This window comes from Harmonia axyridis, chromosome 4 (assembly GCF_914767665.1).
Source record: "Harmonia axyridis chromosome 4, icHarAxyr1.1, whole genome shotgun sequence".
In the NCBI taxonomy this organism is placed as follows: domain Eukaryota; kingdom Metazoa; phylum Arthropoda; class Insecta; order Coleoptera; family Coccinellidae; genus Harmonia; species Harmonia axyridis.
The window spans coordinates 27,766,340-27,780,798 of NC_059504.1; the positions used below are offsets into that span (position 1 = coordinate 27,766,340).

At 30.0% G+C, this 14,459-nt stretch overlaps 1 protein-coding gene across 1 annotated transcript; it reads right to left on the bottom strand.

Moving 5' to 3' along the window:
* Positions 1 to 9,393: 9,393 nt before the first annotated feature.
* On the bottom strand, positions 9,394 to 12,001 carry LOC123677852 (kinesin-related protein 10-like). The gene is made up of 2 exons (XM_045614582.1): positions 11,525 to 12,001; positions 9,394 to 11,484 (listed from the first exon to the last, which is right to left on the bottom strand). The coding sequence occupies exon 2, from the start codon at positions 11,387 to 11,389 to the stop codon at positions 10,193 to 10,195; it is 1,197 nt and encodes a 398-aa protein (XP_045470538.1). The 5' UTR covers positions 11,390 to 11,484; positions 11,525 to 12,001; the 3' UTR covers positions 9,394 to 10,192.
* Between the last annotated feature and the right edge of the window lie 2,458 nt (positions 12,002 to 14,459).

The following is a 14,459-nucleotide window of genomic DNA, read 5'->3' on the forward strand; positions in this document are numbered from 1 at the left end:
ATGCTTTCTCGCACTATGGTCCCACCTGTAGAGAGTGCTTACACACGTTCAAGTTACTTCAATCAAGTAGGCTGTGCATTGATTATTTGCCACGAAAATAGTTTCATATTTTTTTTAAATTGAAAAAAGTGGGAATATAACAAAATGGATAACAAGGTGATATTGAAAAAAAGATTGGCAAAACTGAAGAATTATTCGAACAATATGAGAAGAACATTACATCTCAAAAACCTTATTAGCAATATAAGAAAACTTTCAGTTGAAGAATTGAATGAAATTGTTAATATCAAGAAGAACGATAATAAGGAAAATAATCAACTAGACAATAATTTGGGTATTTTGTGTGTGAATTGCCCTGAGGATGAAGATGAAAGAAGAAACGGCGAAGAACTGGCTAAAGAACATTTGGATTTATGTTTGCAAAGGGCATACCTTTTCAAAAAAATGCTTGAATTTCCGGTATTCCAGATGAAAAATGGATTTACGGTAATCAAATTTAACCAATATGATGTGTCTTTGAGACAAGGAAATGTTATTCTACCCAGAAAACATTATTTCTACTACACCTTACCAAATCGTGCAAAAAAATGCTATAATGATGAAACGATAGAATCAATGGCAGATTGGTTAATAACAAATAGTGCTTCCATAAATTATGACCAATTATATGAACAATTGTTAAATTAATTTAAATTTGTCTTTTTAATATTTCTGTATATATTTGTATAATTTTTTCTACTGTATATAGTTTTTCATTTGAAATTTTCAATAAATTCTTCTTTCTGAGATTGTCTATTGAATCTTATTCTTCAATTTAGGATTTGATCCTTTTATCCTTGATATCCATATCTCGGTGAAATAGAAATTTCACCGATATTTTCATTCTGTCCATTACATATGTTTATCTTTTCTAAGATAAACATTTCTAATGGACAGATTGAGAATATCAGTCCTGCCTAGACATAATTACTTCTAATGCTTAGAAATCCAAAAAAATTGGAATGAAAGTCCGGTCAACTCCAGAATGCCCGCTATATTGAGTGAGAAAAAAAATGGAATCGGAAGAAATAATAAAGGAAAAACGTGTTTTTTCATCTCAGGAATATTAGGTTGAAATAAATGTATTATCTGGTTGAAAATTTTAAGTTCGTTTGAAGATGGAAAATTTTTAGATAAGTAATTTTAGATTTAATTAGGTATTAGAGTTAATAGTTTCATTTCCACTTTTTCATTTTTGATGAAATTCTTCTAATTTCCCGAATTGAGTTCTGGAACCCTGAGAAAAGTCATTAGGATATTAAAAAGTCGAAATTTTATAACGGTTATGCGCACTAGTCACGACGTCTAACATTTCAGAAGGTAACATTTCTATAAGCATTACAATAAATTTCCTTACGAAATCTTTTCTCCAAATTCGTACTTTGTGTGTGTATAAATATTTTTCATTAATTTCTCAAGTCAAAATAAAAAGTTAATAATCTCATTCTGTTATATGTTATATGTCGACCTTCAAAAGTTACCGCACAAGGCTTCAGCATATTCAGCAGGCTGGTAAATTCGTCGCTGTGTATATGAAACTTATCAAAATATCTAAAAGTGAGTTGCACATCATAATTTCAAAATTTCCTCGAAATTTTGTAGCTAACATTAAAAATGATTCAAATCCATATCATTCTTCTGAGAAAAAAATTTTTAATCACCGCCCATTAGAATTGATAAATAGGTACTTAATGGACTTTCTCTGAAGACCCTTTGTGAAAAGGTATATAAACAAATTTCAATTCAGCAATAACTTCAGTTAGTTTAGTTATGTTGAGGCTTACAGAGGAATAAGAAGAATTCCTGTGATTCTACTCGATGCTTTCTCGCACTATGGTCCCACCTGTAGAGAGTGCTTACACACGTTCAAGTTACTTCAATCAAGTAGGCTGTGCATTGATTATTTGCCACGAAAATAGTTTCATATTTTTTTTAAATTGAAAAAAGTGGGAATATAACAAAATGGATAACAAGGTGATATTGAAAAAAAGATTGGCAAAACTGAAAAATTATTCGAACAATATGAGAAGAACATTACATCTCAAAAACCTTATTAGCAATATAAGAAAACTTTCAGTTGAAGAATTGAATGAAATTGTTAATATCAAGAAGAACGATAATAAGGAAAATAATCAACTAGACAATAATTTGGGTATTTTGTGTGTGAATTGCCCTGAGGATGAAGATGAAAGAAGAAAAGGCGAAGAACTGGCTAAAGAACATTTGAATTTATGTTTGCAAAGGGCATACCTTTTCAAAAAAATGCTTGAATTTCCGGTATTCCAGATGAAAAATGGATTTCCGGTAATCAAATTCAACCAATATGATGTGTCTTTGAGACAAGGAAATGTTATTCTACCCAGAAAACATTATTTCTACCACACCTTACCAAATCGTGCAAAAAAATGCTATAATGATGAAACGATAGAATCAATGGCAGATTGGTTAATAACAAATAGTGCTTCCATAAATTATGACCAATTATATGAACAATTGTTAAATTAATTTAAATTTGTCTTTATAATATTTCTGTATATATTTGTATAATTTTTTCTACTGTATATAGTTTTTCATTTGGAATTTTCAATAAATTCTTTTTTCTGAAATTGTCTATTGAATCTTATTCTTCAATTTAGGATTTGATCCTTTTATCCTTGATATCCATATATCGGTGAAATAGAAATTTCACCGATATTTTCATTCTGTCCATTACATATGTTTATCTTTTCTAAGATAAACATTTCTAATGGACAGATTGAGAATATCAGTCCTGCCTAGACATAATTACTTCTAATGCTTAGAAATCCAAAAAAATTGGAATGAAAGTCCGGTCAACTCCAGAATGCCCGCTATATTGAGTGAGAAAAAAAATGGAATCGGAAGAAATAATAAAGGAAAAACGTGTTTTTTTCATCTCAGGAATATTAGGTTGAAATAAATGTATTGGCTGGTTAAAAATTTTAAGTTCGTTTGAAGATGGAAAATTTTTAGATGAGTAATTTTAGATTTAATTAGGTATTAGAGTTAATAGTTTCATTTCCACTTTTTCATTTTTGATGAAATTCTTCTAATTTCCCGAATTGAGTTCTGGAACCCTGAGAAAAGTCATTAGGATATTAAAAAGTCGAAATTTTATAACGGTTATGCGCACAAGTCACGACGTCTAACATTTCAGAAGGTAACATTTCTATAAGCATTACAATAAATTTCCTTACGAAATCTTTTCTCCAAATTCGTACTTTGTGTGTGTATAAATATTTTTTATTAATTTCTCAAGTCAAAATAAAAAGTTAATAATCTCATTCTGTTATATGTTATATGTCGACCTTCAAAAGTTACCGCACAAGGCTTCAGCATATTCAGCAGGCTGGTAAATTCGTCGCTGTGTATATGAAACTTATCAAAATATCTAAAAGTAAGTTGCACATCATAATTTCAAAATTTCCTCGAAATTTTGTAGCTAACATTAAAAATGATTCAAATCCATATCATTCTTCTGAGAAAAAAATTTGTAATCACCACCCATTAGAATTGATAAATAGGTACTTAATTGACTTTCTCTGAAGACCCTTTGTGAAAAGGTATATAAACAAATTTCAATTCAGCAATAACTTCAGTTAGTTTAGTTATGTTAAGGCTTACAGAGGAAGAAGAAGAATTCCTGTGATTCTACTCGATGCTTTCTCGCACTATGGTCCCACCTGTAGAGAGTGCTTACACACGTTCAAGTTACTTCAATCAAGTAGGCTGTGCATTGATTATTTGCCACGAAAATAGTTTCTTATTTTTTTTAAATTGAAAAAAGTGGGAATATAACAAAATGGATAACAAGGTGATATTGAAAAAAAGATTGGCAAAACTGAAGAATTATTCGAACAATATGAGAAGAACATTACATCTCAAAAACCTTATTAGCAATATAAGAAAACTTTCAGTTGAAGAATTGAATGAAATTGTTAATATCAAGAAGAACGATAATAAGGAAAATGATCAACTAGACAATAATTTGGGTATTTTGTGTGTGAATTGCCCTGAGGATGAAGATGAAAGAAGAAAAGGCGAAGAACTGGCTAAACAACATTTGGATTTATGTTTGCAAAGGGCATACCTTTTCAAAAAAATGCTTGAATTTCCGGTATTCCAGATGAAAAATGGATTTCCGGTAATCAAATTTAACCAATATGATGTGTCTTTGAGACAAGGAAATGTTATTCTACCCAGAAAACATTATTTCTACCACACCTTACCAAATCGTGCAAAAAAATGCTATAATGATGAAACGATAGAATCAATGGCAGATTGGTTAATAACAAATAGTGCTTCCATAAATTATGACCAATTATATGAACAATTGTTAAATTAATTTGAATTTGTCTTTTTAATATTTCTGTATATAATTATGTTTTTCGTTGAGAAAACCACGTTTTTAAAAAACGAATTTATTTACAAGGAAATATGGAAATGAACAATAGGATGAATCTAAGATGATTCTAAAGCTGATTATCTATCTGACTGACTATCTGACTGACTATCTGACTGACTGACTGACAATAACATATTGTCTCCTATTTATAACATTATATTTTCTTATCTTAATTGACGCCACGTGTCGAACCACCTGCATTATGCTGGTGTAAGCAAAATGCAGCACACTGATATGTGAATCTAAATGAACAATACAATATTACGTCAATTGATCAGAACGGGATGGAATCCTGTAATTCCTCCCCACCTAAGTTAAAGTTATCACCTTTAATAGGTGTGACTTTAGCAAGTCTATTATTTTTCAAATATTTAAAAATAAGAAAAAATATCAAAATCAATATTATTATAAACATAAGAATAAAAATTAATGAATATCCTGGTTGGATGTGCCATTCTTCTAGGTCTTCCAACTGGATGTCAGGGATGTCTTCTTTCTTGAAGTTCGAACTGGGCTGGTTCTTCATTGGATGAGCCATCTTGGGCAGGACAATGTATTTTTCTTCCATAATCGTTGAAATGGGAAAAATTTCCTTTTGTGTGTTTCCTACAACACATCTTGAACGAAGGATTGCCGTTGGGGGTATGAAATAATGTTTTGTTTGCTGTGGGCATTTCTCTTGGACTTTTTCATTTTTGATTGAGAGGATATTTCCATCTTCTAGAAGTTTCAAGTTAGCTTGTGGGACTGATACAATTCTTGAACAATTTTCTTTGTGATTTTTCAACAAATTTCTGTTGCATTCTGGAGGCTTGGATAGTAGATCTTGATCGCAAAGGAAGTCTTCTTCAACTGGGTGACATTGACTCGTACTCCATAGTAATTCTTCTTCTTGTGAGAGCATGTAGGAGTCGGTTAAGGAAAGGGATTCATTATTTTGGGAAAGAAAGTAAAACTTGTATAATTCGTATCCCTTTTCATAAATGGTTGGAATAGATATAAGAAATAGTAAAATTTTATTTTTGAAAATTACCTTAGTATGGCATAATTGATAATAGTCTTTTATATGATGTAAGGGAATGATACTTGAATTTTTGATTACTTCTAAAAACTTTGAATAGGGTAAAATGGATTCATGCAACAAATGTAACCTAGCAAAACTAATTGCAGTTTGAATTTCATCCAAAGTATTTTTAATGTCTTTGAGTTCAAAAGTCATAAGATGCATTTGCTGAACTTCTTCGAGTGCTGGTACAATTTTTAATAATTCAAGATTATCATGCATTTTCTGAAATTTATCAATATATTTGTTTTTCAAGTCATTAACTACAGTAGCGATCTTCTTTTGATTCCTTATGAGGGTTTCCTCATTTTTCTTTATACTATTAAAATAATTTCTGTATAATTCTTCATCGTCAGAATCTAAGGTTCCAAAGAGTATTTTTGAGATTTTGCCTCCTAAATTAATCAATCCTCTCTTAGTCCGTATTTTGTCATTAACTATTTCTTCGAACGATTCAATATTTATTTTATTAGACTCTTGCAAATATCTATAGTTTGCAGTCTGCGAAAAACCTAATGGTTCCTTCTTAAATTTATCTATTTCTTTCTGATATGCCAAAATTACATTTTCTATTTTATTTAAATCAATATGATAAATTAGTTGTAAATTCTTTTTTGTTATGTAAGCTTTTCCTAATTGAATCGGCAATACATTATTTTCAATTGGAATAATTTCTAGTGAATTAATTATCTTCGTTACTTTTATCATTAAAATTATAATTATCAATGTAAATGAATGGTGATCCATGTTGAATCTGAAAATAAAATTTGAAAGTTACTTCTTTCGTTGCTTCATAATTTTCTTATGATAAATATGTTTATTTTTCGAATCTTGAATACGATGTGAGTCTATTTCACTTGCATCGATTCTTTTGAACGCTGGGTCGAGTTTTCTTGTTTTCGGATTTTTAATATACGTTGGATTTTCATTTAAGGGACGATCAGCAGATCTTTTCTTATTTGTTTTTTCTAAACGGGCCAAGTTTTTCTCTTGTCGTTTTTCTAAATGTTTTGAAATATCGTTGAAATTTTCTAAGTAATTTTCAACATAATTTTGATTTTGTTCATTATGAGTTCTTTCAATGGGTAAAGAATAATTTAAGTCGGCTTTGATGATTTGCATTGGAGTCATCTCTAGACTCGAATGATTTGAATTATTATAACTTAATAAGGCTTGAGCTAATTTATTTTGAAAAGTCAAATTTTTATTTCCAATTGTTCTCAATTGTTCTATGAGAGTAGAATGAAATCTTTCAACTAACGCATTTGAATTTGGGTTATAATTCGTGATATAATGTATTTCGATTTTATGGACTTCGCAAAAATCTTGTATTACTTTATTTTTAAATTCGATCCCATTATCACAAGTAATTTTGTTAGGGATTCCATAATGACTAAAATAAATTAATAATTTGTCCATAATTTCTGATCCTGTCTTTTGTAACAAAGGATAGCATTGTCCAAATCTGGAAAAAGAATCTATCACGCTTAAACAATTCGTTTGATTAAATTTAATCGTGTCACAGTAGACATGAGTAAAAGGTTTTGTACCGACGGGATTTGGTTTAAATTGAAGTTGAACTGGAGTTCTTTCATATTTAGATTTTTGACAAATTTCACATGTATTTATATAATTCTGAATATCTTTACTCATATTCGGCCAATAATACTTTCTTTTCAAACTTAATAAATTTTCGCGTAATCCACGATGTAAAGTTTTGGTTTCATGGAATTGTTTCATTCTAAGGAGTTGTTCCTCCTTGTCTTCAACATCTTCTACTAATGTTCTCGATATTTTCAAATCAAGGCTCTTATAATCGAATTTCTCTTGCAAAATTCGTATAAGAGGTTTTTCTAATTCTAATGATTTGAAGTATATTGTATAAGGACTTTTTGGACGTAGATATTCTCGAATAAATCTACATAAATCTGTTTCGACAGAATTTACTGATACAAGAAATCTTAATTTTTCTCCGAACAATTTAATTTTCGTAACATCATAATTCGATGCTTTTTTAAATATGACCTGCAAATTCGCGGAGTTTATACTTCTCTCCGTATAAGGTATTTCAAAGATAGGGTTTTCTATACTACTGTGAATGGTTACATCATCGTGTATAATCACGTTTGAAGTTTCGAAATCAATTATATTTTCATCTTCATTTTCATTGGAATCATCATTTTCGCATTCACCTGCATTTAGTAATTCCAAGCATTCATCAAGTTCTTCGTCAGTAACTTGATTAATTATTGACACTAAGTCATCTTCAATACCATTATTTATTTCTTCGATTTCGTTCAAATCGTTCATTTGCATATTTGATGCTTCGATTTGATTTATTTCATTACCATTCTTATTTGGTAAATAGAATATAGTAATTTTCATATTCAAATTCAGAAAAATATATTTTATCATATTAAAAATTGTGGACCATTTCAATCGGTCTAATCCGCTACTTATACGTGGTATTGCTAAATATTTTTCATTATTCATTTCACAAATTTCTCTCAGTTCCATTAGAGATTTAAATACGTTTTCGTACGTAGGTTTATCATAGTAATTTTCTTTCGTTATTAAATAATAAATATTTCTATTATCTTTTCGAATCTTGGCAACTTGACCTACCATTTTATTTTGCGATTTCAGTTTTTCAATATTTCCGTATTTATTTTTAAAACAGACGGCTATACCTCGACTCATGTGGAAGTCTTTAGAAACACAATGCGCTAATGCATAATTTTTAGGGGCTTTAAATAAATTACCTTCTTTCTCTTTTACATTTGGAGAATCCGTTATTTCATTTATTTCATTCAGCTTTATAAAATTTTCAAAATTAATTTCATTTTCTATAACAATTCTGCTCAATGCATCTGCATTATTCATTGAACCTTTTCTATATCTAATTTCATAGTCAAATTCCTCTAATTTAATTCGCCATCGCATAAGGCGAGAATTTGGTTCTTTTAATGAAAATAACCAAGTTAATGGTTTATGATCCGTATAAATTATAAATTTTCTTCCGTACAAATAGGGTCTAAAAAATTTGCAACTGAATAAAATAGCCAAAAGCTCCTTTTCTATGGTGCTATATTTTATTTCCGATTGGCTGAGAGTACGACTAGCATACGCTACAGGTAAATCACCTGGCGGAGTACCTTGAGAAAGAACTGAACCGATTGCATATCCGGATGCATCTGTCGTAAGCACGAAAGGTTTATTAAAATCAGGATAACATAGGATTGGATGGTTTAAAAGGTTACGTTTCAGAACCTGAAAAGCTTCTACATATTTTATATCATCAATATTAATTTTCGCTTCTTTTTTTAAACACGCACTTAAAGGTTTTGCTATCTTTGCAAAATTAGGAATGAATTTTCTATAATATCCTACTAAACCAAGGAAAGATTTGATTTCTTTCGGTGTTTTAGGAATTGGAAATTTAGTTACTGCTTCTAATTTTTTTGGATTAGGTTTTATTCCTTCTGGAGTTATAATGTGACCTAAAAATTCGATTTCTGTTTTAAAGAAATGACATTTATCTAATTGAATTTTCATATCATCTTTCATAAGTGTTTCCAATATAGTATGAATATCAGCCAAATGCTGTTCTACTGTTTCTGAAAAAATAATTATGTCATCCATATAAATATGACAAATTTTTCCTATATAATCTTTCAAAGTATTATTCATCAATCGCTGAAATGTAGCAGGCGCATTTTTTAAACCAAATGGCATTCTTAAAAATTCGTAATGTCCATTATCTACAGTAAAAGCCGTTTTTTCTATTGATTCTTCGTCCATTTCGATTTGATGAAAGCCTGAGGCAAGGTCAAGTGTCGTAAAATACTTTTTATATCCTAATTTATCTAGGATACTATCAATTTGGGGTAAAGGATATTTATCATCAATTGTTTTATCATTCAGTTTTCTATAATCGATGGCCATTCGCCATTTTACTTTTCCTGATAGGTCCTCTTTCTTTGGGACTATAACTACTGGGAAAGACCAGGGGGAAATACTTGGTCGAATAATATTTTTAACTAATAAATCTTTTATTTGTTTTTTGACTTCTTCCCTGTGTACTTCGGGATATCTATAAATTTTACAATGAACCGGAACATCATCGGTTGTTCGAATCTTATGTTTGATTCTACTAGAAAAAGATAAAGGTTGATTGGGTAATTGTAATACATTTTCGTTTGTTTGTAAAATTTTCATAAGTTGATTACTTATTTTTGATTCTAAATGAGAAAGATCCACTGGGATTTTCGTTGGATTTTGACATACTTGTTGGTATTTGAAAGGAATGTTGCAAAATTCATTCTCTAAAATTTGATCTTGAAAGTTCAAATTGATTCCATACTTGTTCAAAAAATCTGCTCCTATTAAGCCATCATAATTTCTATGAAATTTATAAAGTACAAATGGATGAGTATCTTCTACGTTAAATTCAGAAAATAAAGGCAATAACACTTTTTCATTTGAAGTGTTTTGTCTCATACACGCGGTTAAAGTGGTTTTTTCTTGATAAATATTATTTGGGCAATTATTATACGCAAATTTGGGGTCTATTAAACAAACTGAACATCCACTGTCAATCAAAAGTTTACATTTAGGATAATTAAATTCGATATAGGGAAGTTGATTTGAATGATCAATACTATTATTTAAGTCGATTCGTTTCCCGAGGCTAGTTCGCAAAAATTTCGTTCCTCAAAATTTTTTGAAGTCGAAGCGTCGCCAATTACGAATTTCGTGGGAAATTGTTTTGATTTATTTGAATTCGAGGTTTTCCAACGACCTCTATCATTTTGTTCATAATAATTCTTTTTATTCTGACTCGAATCTAATTGGGTTAATTCCTCAAATGTATAATTGGGAGCTTGTTCATTGGAATAAAATTTCTTATTTGGATTTGTTGGGAATTGCGTCGAATAATTTGGACGTTTTTGGGGGTAAACTCTTGTTTGCACTGACATTTTTTCTGGTGGTGTATTAATTCTTTGGTTGGGATTTGGTTTAAAAACATTAGTATTAGTATTATATCGTTCCGTCTTTGGATATCCGAATACTTGTTTGTTTGTAGGGTAATAATTATTATTTACTGGTCTCTGAGTGTACTGAATAGGTTGTGAAGGAAAGTTAGGAACGGAGTTAGGATTATAATTATTTCCGTAACTATTATTTGAGTAAAAATTTCTATAATTATTTGGAATATAGTTTCTTTTATTATTATTATTATTTTGAAAATTATTTTTCGTCCTTCGCGATTGAAAATTATGTTTTCTACTTTTATCTAATAAATCATATTGCTCCATGTTTGACAAATAATCTTTGATTGCATTTATGGTTTGGTCAAACGTTAAGGCATTATTCGCGATTAAATAAGTTCTAAGTTCCGTTGGTGCATTTGAAATTAACACCGTTTTACAAATTTTCAATATATTAGTCTTATACAATTGTTTTTCTTGAGCTGGCATCGTGTCAGCATCTATTCTGTAGTTAATTCTTATTTTCATCGAAATTATTTCATCTATAAAGCTAATCATATCTGATTTCTTTTCTAAGAATTGTAATTGGTGAATCAACACATCTAAATTGATTTGATCGCCAAATTTATTATTCAAAAATCTTTTCAGATGATCCCAATTATCGGGGATATCTGAGGTAGAAACTTCAGCAAGTGCTCTACCGACTAATTTTGATTTAACTAAAGCTAAACAGTATTTTTTAATAAGTTCATTTTCGTTACTGAACATACTTAAATAACTTTCTACGTTTTTTATAAAAGAATGGAGTTCGTTCTCCATTCCTGAAAATTTAGGAAGGAGTGATCCAAACTTTTCTGCAGTTGATAAATCCATTTTAACTCTAGCTACTTTCTTTTCTTTCTTACCGTGGAACTGTTTAAAAGAAGTAATATTGATAATTTTAATGATCGGTTTTTATAATAAGAAACCTAGGAAAAACTTTGTGATCGGTTTTTTATGATAAGAAACCTAGGAAAAACTTTGTGATCGGTTTTTTATAAGAAACCTAGAAAAAACTTTTATACAAGTTTTACGCTCAAAACTTGGGAAAAGGTTGACTATTTTTGGGCCAGAATAGGTAAACTGGGAGTCAGTTAGAAAGGATTGCTCACCTCGTTGATATTCTTTGTTTGAAGTTGAAACTGTCCTGGGCGCTACTCCAGTGATCGAGCCTCTGGTTTTCTTCTTAGGGGTTGCTTCTCACCTTAACAGTTGAAACTGATAGTCGAAAGAAAGTTTTTGTTTTTCACTTCTACGACCGGCACAATATTTCAGATAATACGTCGCGAGATTCCCGTCGCGCTATTATTTCCGAAATATTTAAAGAGATCCCATCCTCGTCGCCAATTATGTTTTTCGTTGAGAAAACCACGTTTTTAAAAAACGAATTTATTTACAAGGAAATATGGAAATGAACAATAGGATGAATCTAAGATGATTCTAAAGCTGATTATCTATCTGACTGACTATCTGACTGACTATCTGACTGACTGACTGACAATAACATATTGTCTCCTATTTATAACATTATATTTTCTTATCTTAATTGACGCCACGTGTCGAACCACCTGCATTATGCTGGTGTAAGCAAAATGCAGCACACTGATATGTGAATCTAAATGAACAATACAATATTACGTCAATTGATCAGAACGGGATGGAATCCTGTAATTATATATTTGTATAATTTTTTCTACTGTATATAGTTTTTCATTTGAAATTTTCAATAAATTCTTCTTTCTGAAATTGTCTATTGAATCTTATTCTTCAATTTAGGATTTGATCCTTTTATCCTTGATATCCATATCTCGGTGAAATAGAAATTTCACCGATATTTTCATTCTGTCCATTACATATGTTTATCTTTTCTAAGATAAACATTTCTAATGGACAGATTGAGAATATCAGTCCTGCCTAGACATAATTACTTCTAATGCTTAGAAATCCAAAAAAATTGGAATGAAAGTCCGGTCAACTCCAGAATGCCCGCTATATTGAGTGAGAAAAAAAATGGAATCGGAAGAAATAATAAAAGAAAAACGTGTTTTTTTCATCTCAGGAATATTAGGTTGAAATAAATGTATTGGCTGGTTGAAAATTTTAAGTTCGTTTGAAGATGGAAAATTTTTAGATAAGTAATTTTAGATTTAATTAGGTATTAGAGTTAATAGTTTCATTTCCACTTTTTCATTTTTGATGAAATTCTTCTAATTTCCCGAATTGAGTTCTGGAACCCAGAGAAAAGTCATTAGGATATTAAAAAGTCGAAATTTTATAACGGTTATGCGCACTAGTCACGACGTCTAACATTTCAGAAGGTAACATTTCTATAAGCATTACAATAAATTTCCTTACGAAATCTTTTCTCCAAATTCGTACTTTGTGTGTGTATAAATATTTTTTATTAATTTCTCAAGTCAAAATAAAAAGTTAATAATCTCATTCTGTTATATGTTATATGTCGACCTTCAAAAATTACCGCACAAGGCTTCAGCATATTCAGCAGGCTGATAAATTCGTCGCTGTGTATATGAAACTTATCAAAATATCTAAAAGTGAGTTGCACATCATAATTTCAAAATTTCCTCGAAATTTTGTAGCTAACATTAAAAATGATTCAAATCCATATGATTCTTCTGAGAAAAAAATTTTTAATCACCACCCATTAGAATTGATAAATAGGTACTTAATGGACTTTCTCTGAAGACCCTTTGTGAAAAGGTATATAAACAAATTTCAATTCAGCAATAACTTCAGTTAGTTTAGTTATGTTAAGGCTTACAGAGGAAGAACAAGAATTCCTGTGATTCTACTCGATGCTTTCTCGCACTATGGTCCCACCTGTAGAGAGTGCTTACACACGTTCAAGTTACTTCAATCAAGTAGGCTGTGCATTGATTATTTGCCACGAAAATAGTTTCATATTTTTTTTAAATTGAAAAAAGTGGGAATATAACAAAATGGATAACAAGGTGATATTGAAAAAAAGATTGGCAAAACTGAAGAATTATTCGAACAATATGAGAAGAACATTACATCTCAAAAACCTTATTAGCAATATAAGAAAACTTTCAGTTGAAGAATTGAATGAAATTGTTAATATCAAGAAGAACGATAATAAGGAAAATAATCAACTAGACAATAATTTGGGTATTTTGTGTGTGAATTGCCCTGAGGATGAAGATGAAAGAAGAAAAGGCGAAGAACTGGCTAAAGAACATTTGAATTTATGTTTGCAAAGGGCATACCTTTTCAAAAAAATGCTTGAATTTCCGGTATTCCAGATGAAAAATGGATTTCCGGTAATCAAATTTAACCAATATGATGTGTCTTTGAGACAAGGAAATGTTATTCTACCCAGAAAACATTATTTCTACCACACCTTACCAAATCGTGCAAAAAAATGCTATAATGATGAAACGATAGAATCAATGGCAGATTGGTTAATAACAAATAGTGCTTCCATAAATTATGACCAATTATATGAACAATTGTTAAATTAATTCAAATTTGTCTTTATAATATTTCTGTATATATTTGTATAATTTTTTCTACTGTATATAGTTTTTCATTTGAAATTTTCAATAAATTCTTCTTTCTGAAATTGTCTATTGAATCTTATTCTTCAATTTAGGATTTGATCCTTTTATCCTTGATATCCATATCTCGGTGAAATAGAAATTTCACCGATATTTTCATTCTGTCCATTACATATGTTTATCTTTTCTAAGATAAACATTTCTAATGGACAGATTGAGAATATCAGTCCTGCCTAGACATAATTACTTCTAATGCTTAGAAATCCAAAAAAATTGGAATGAAAGTCCGGTCAACTCCAGAATGCCCGCTATATTGAGTGAGAAAAAAAATGGAATCGGAAGAAATAATAAAGGAAAAACGTGTT

Excerpts from the sequence above, each read along its gene's own strand:
- LOC123677852 (XM_045614582.1), bottom strand. The coding sequence starts at position 11,389 with ATGGATTTATCAACTGCAGAAAAGTTTGGATCACTCCTTCCTAAATTT.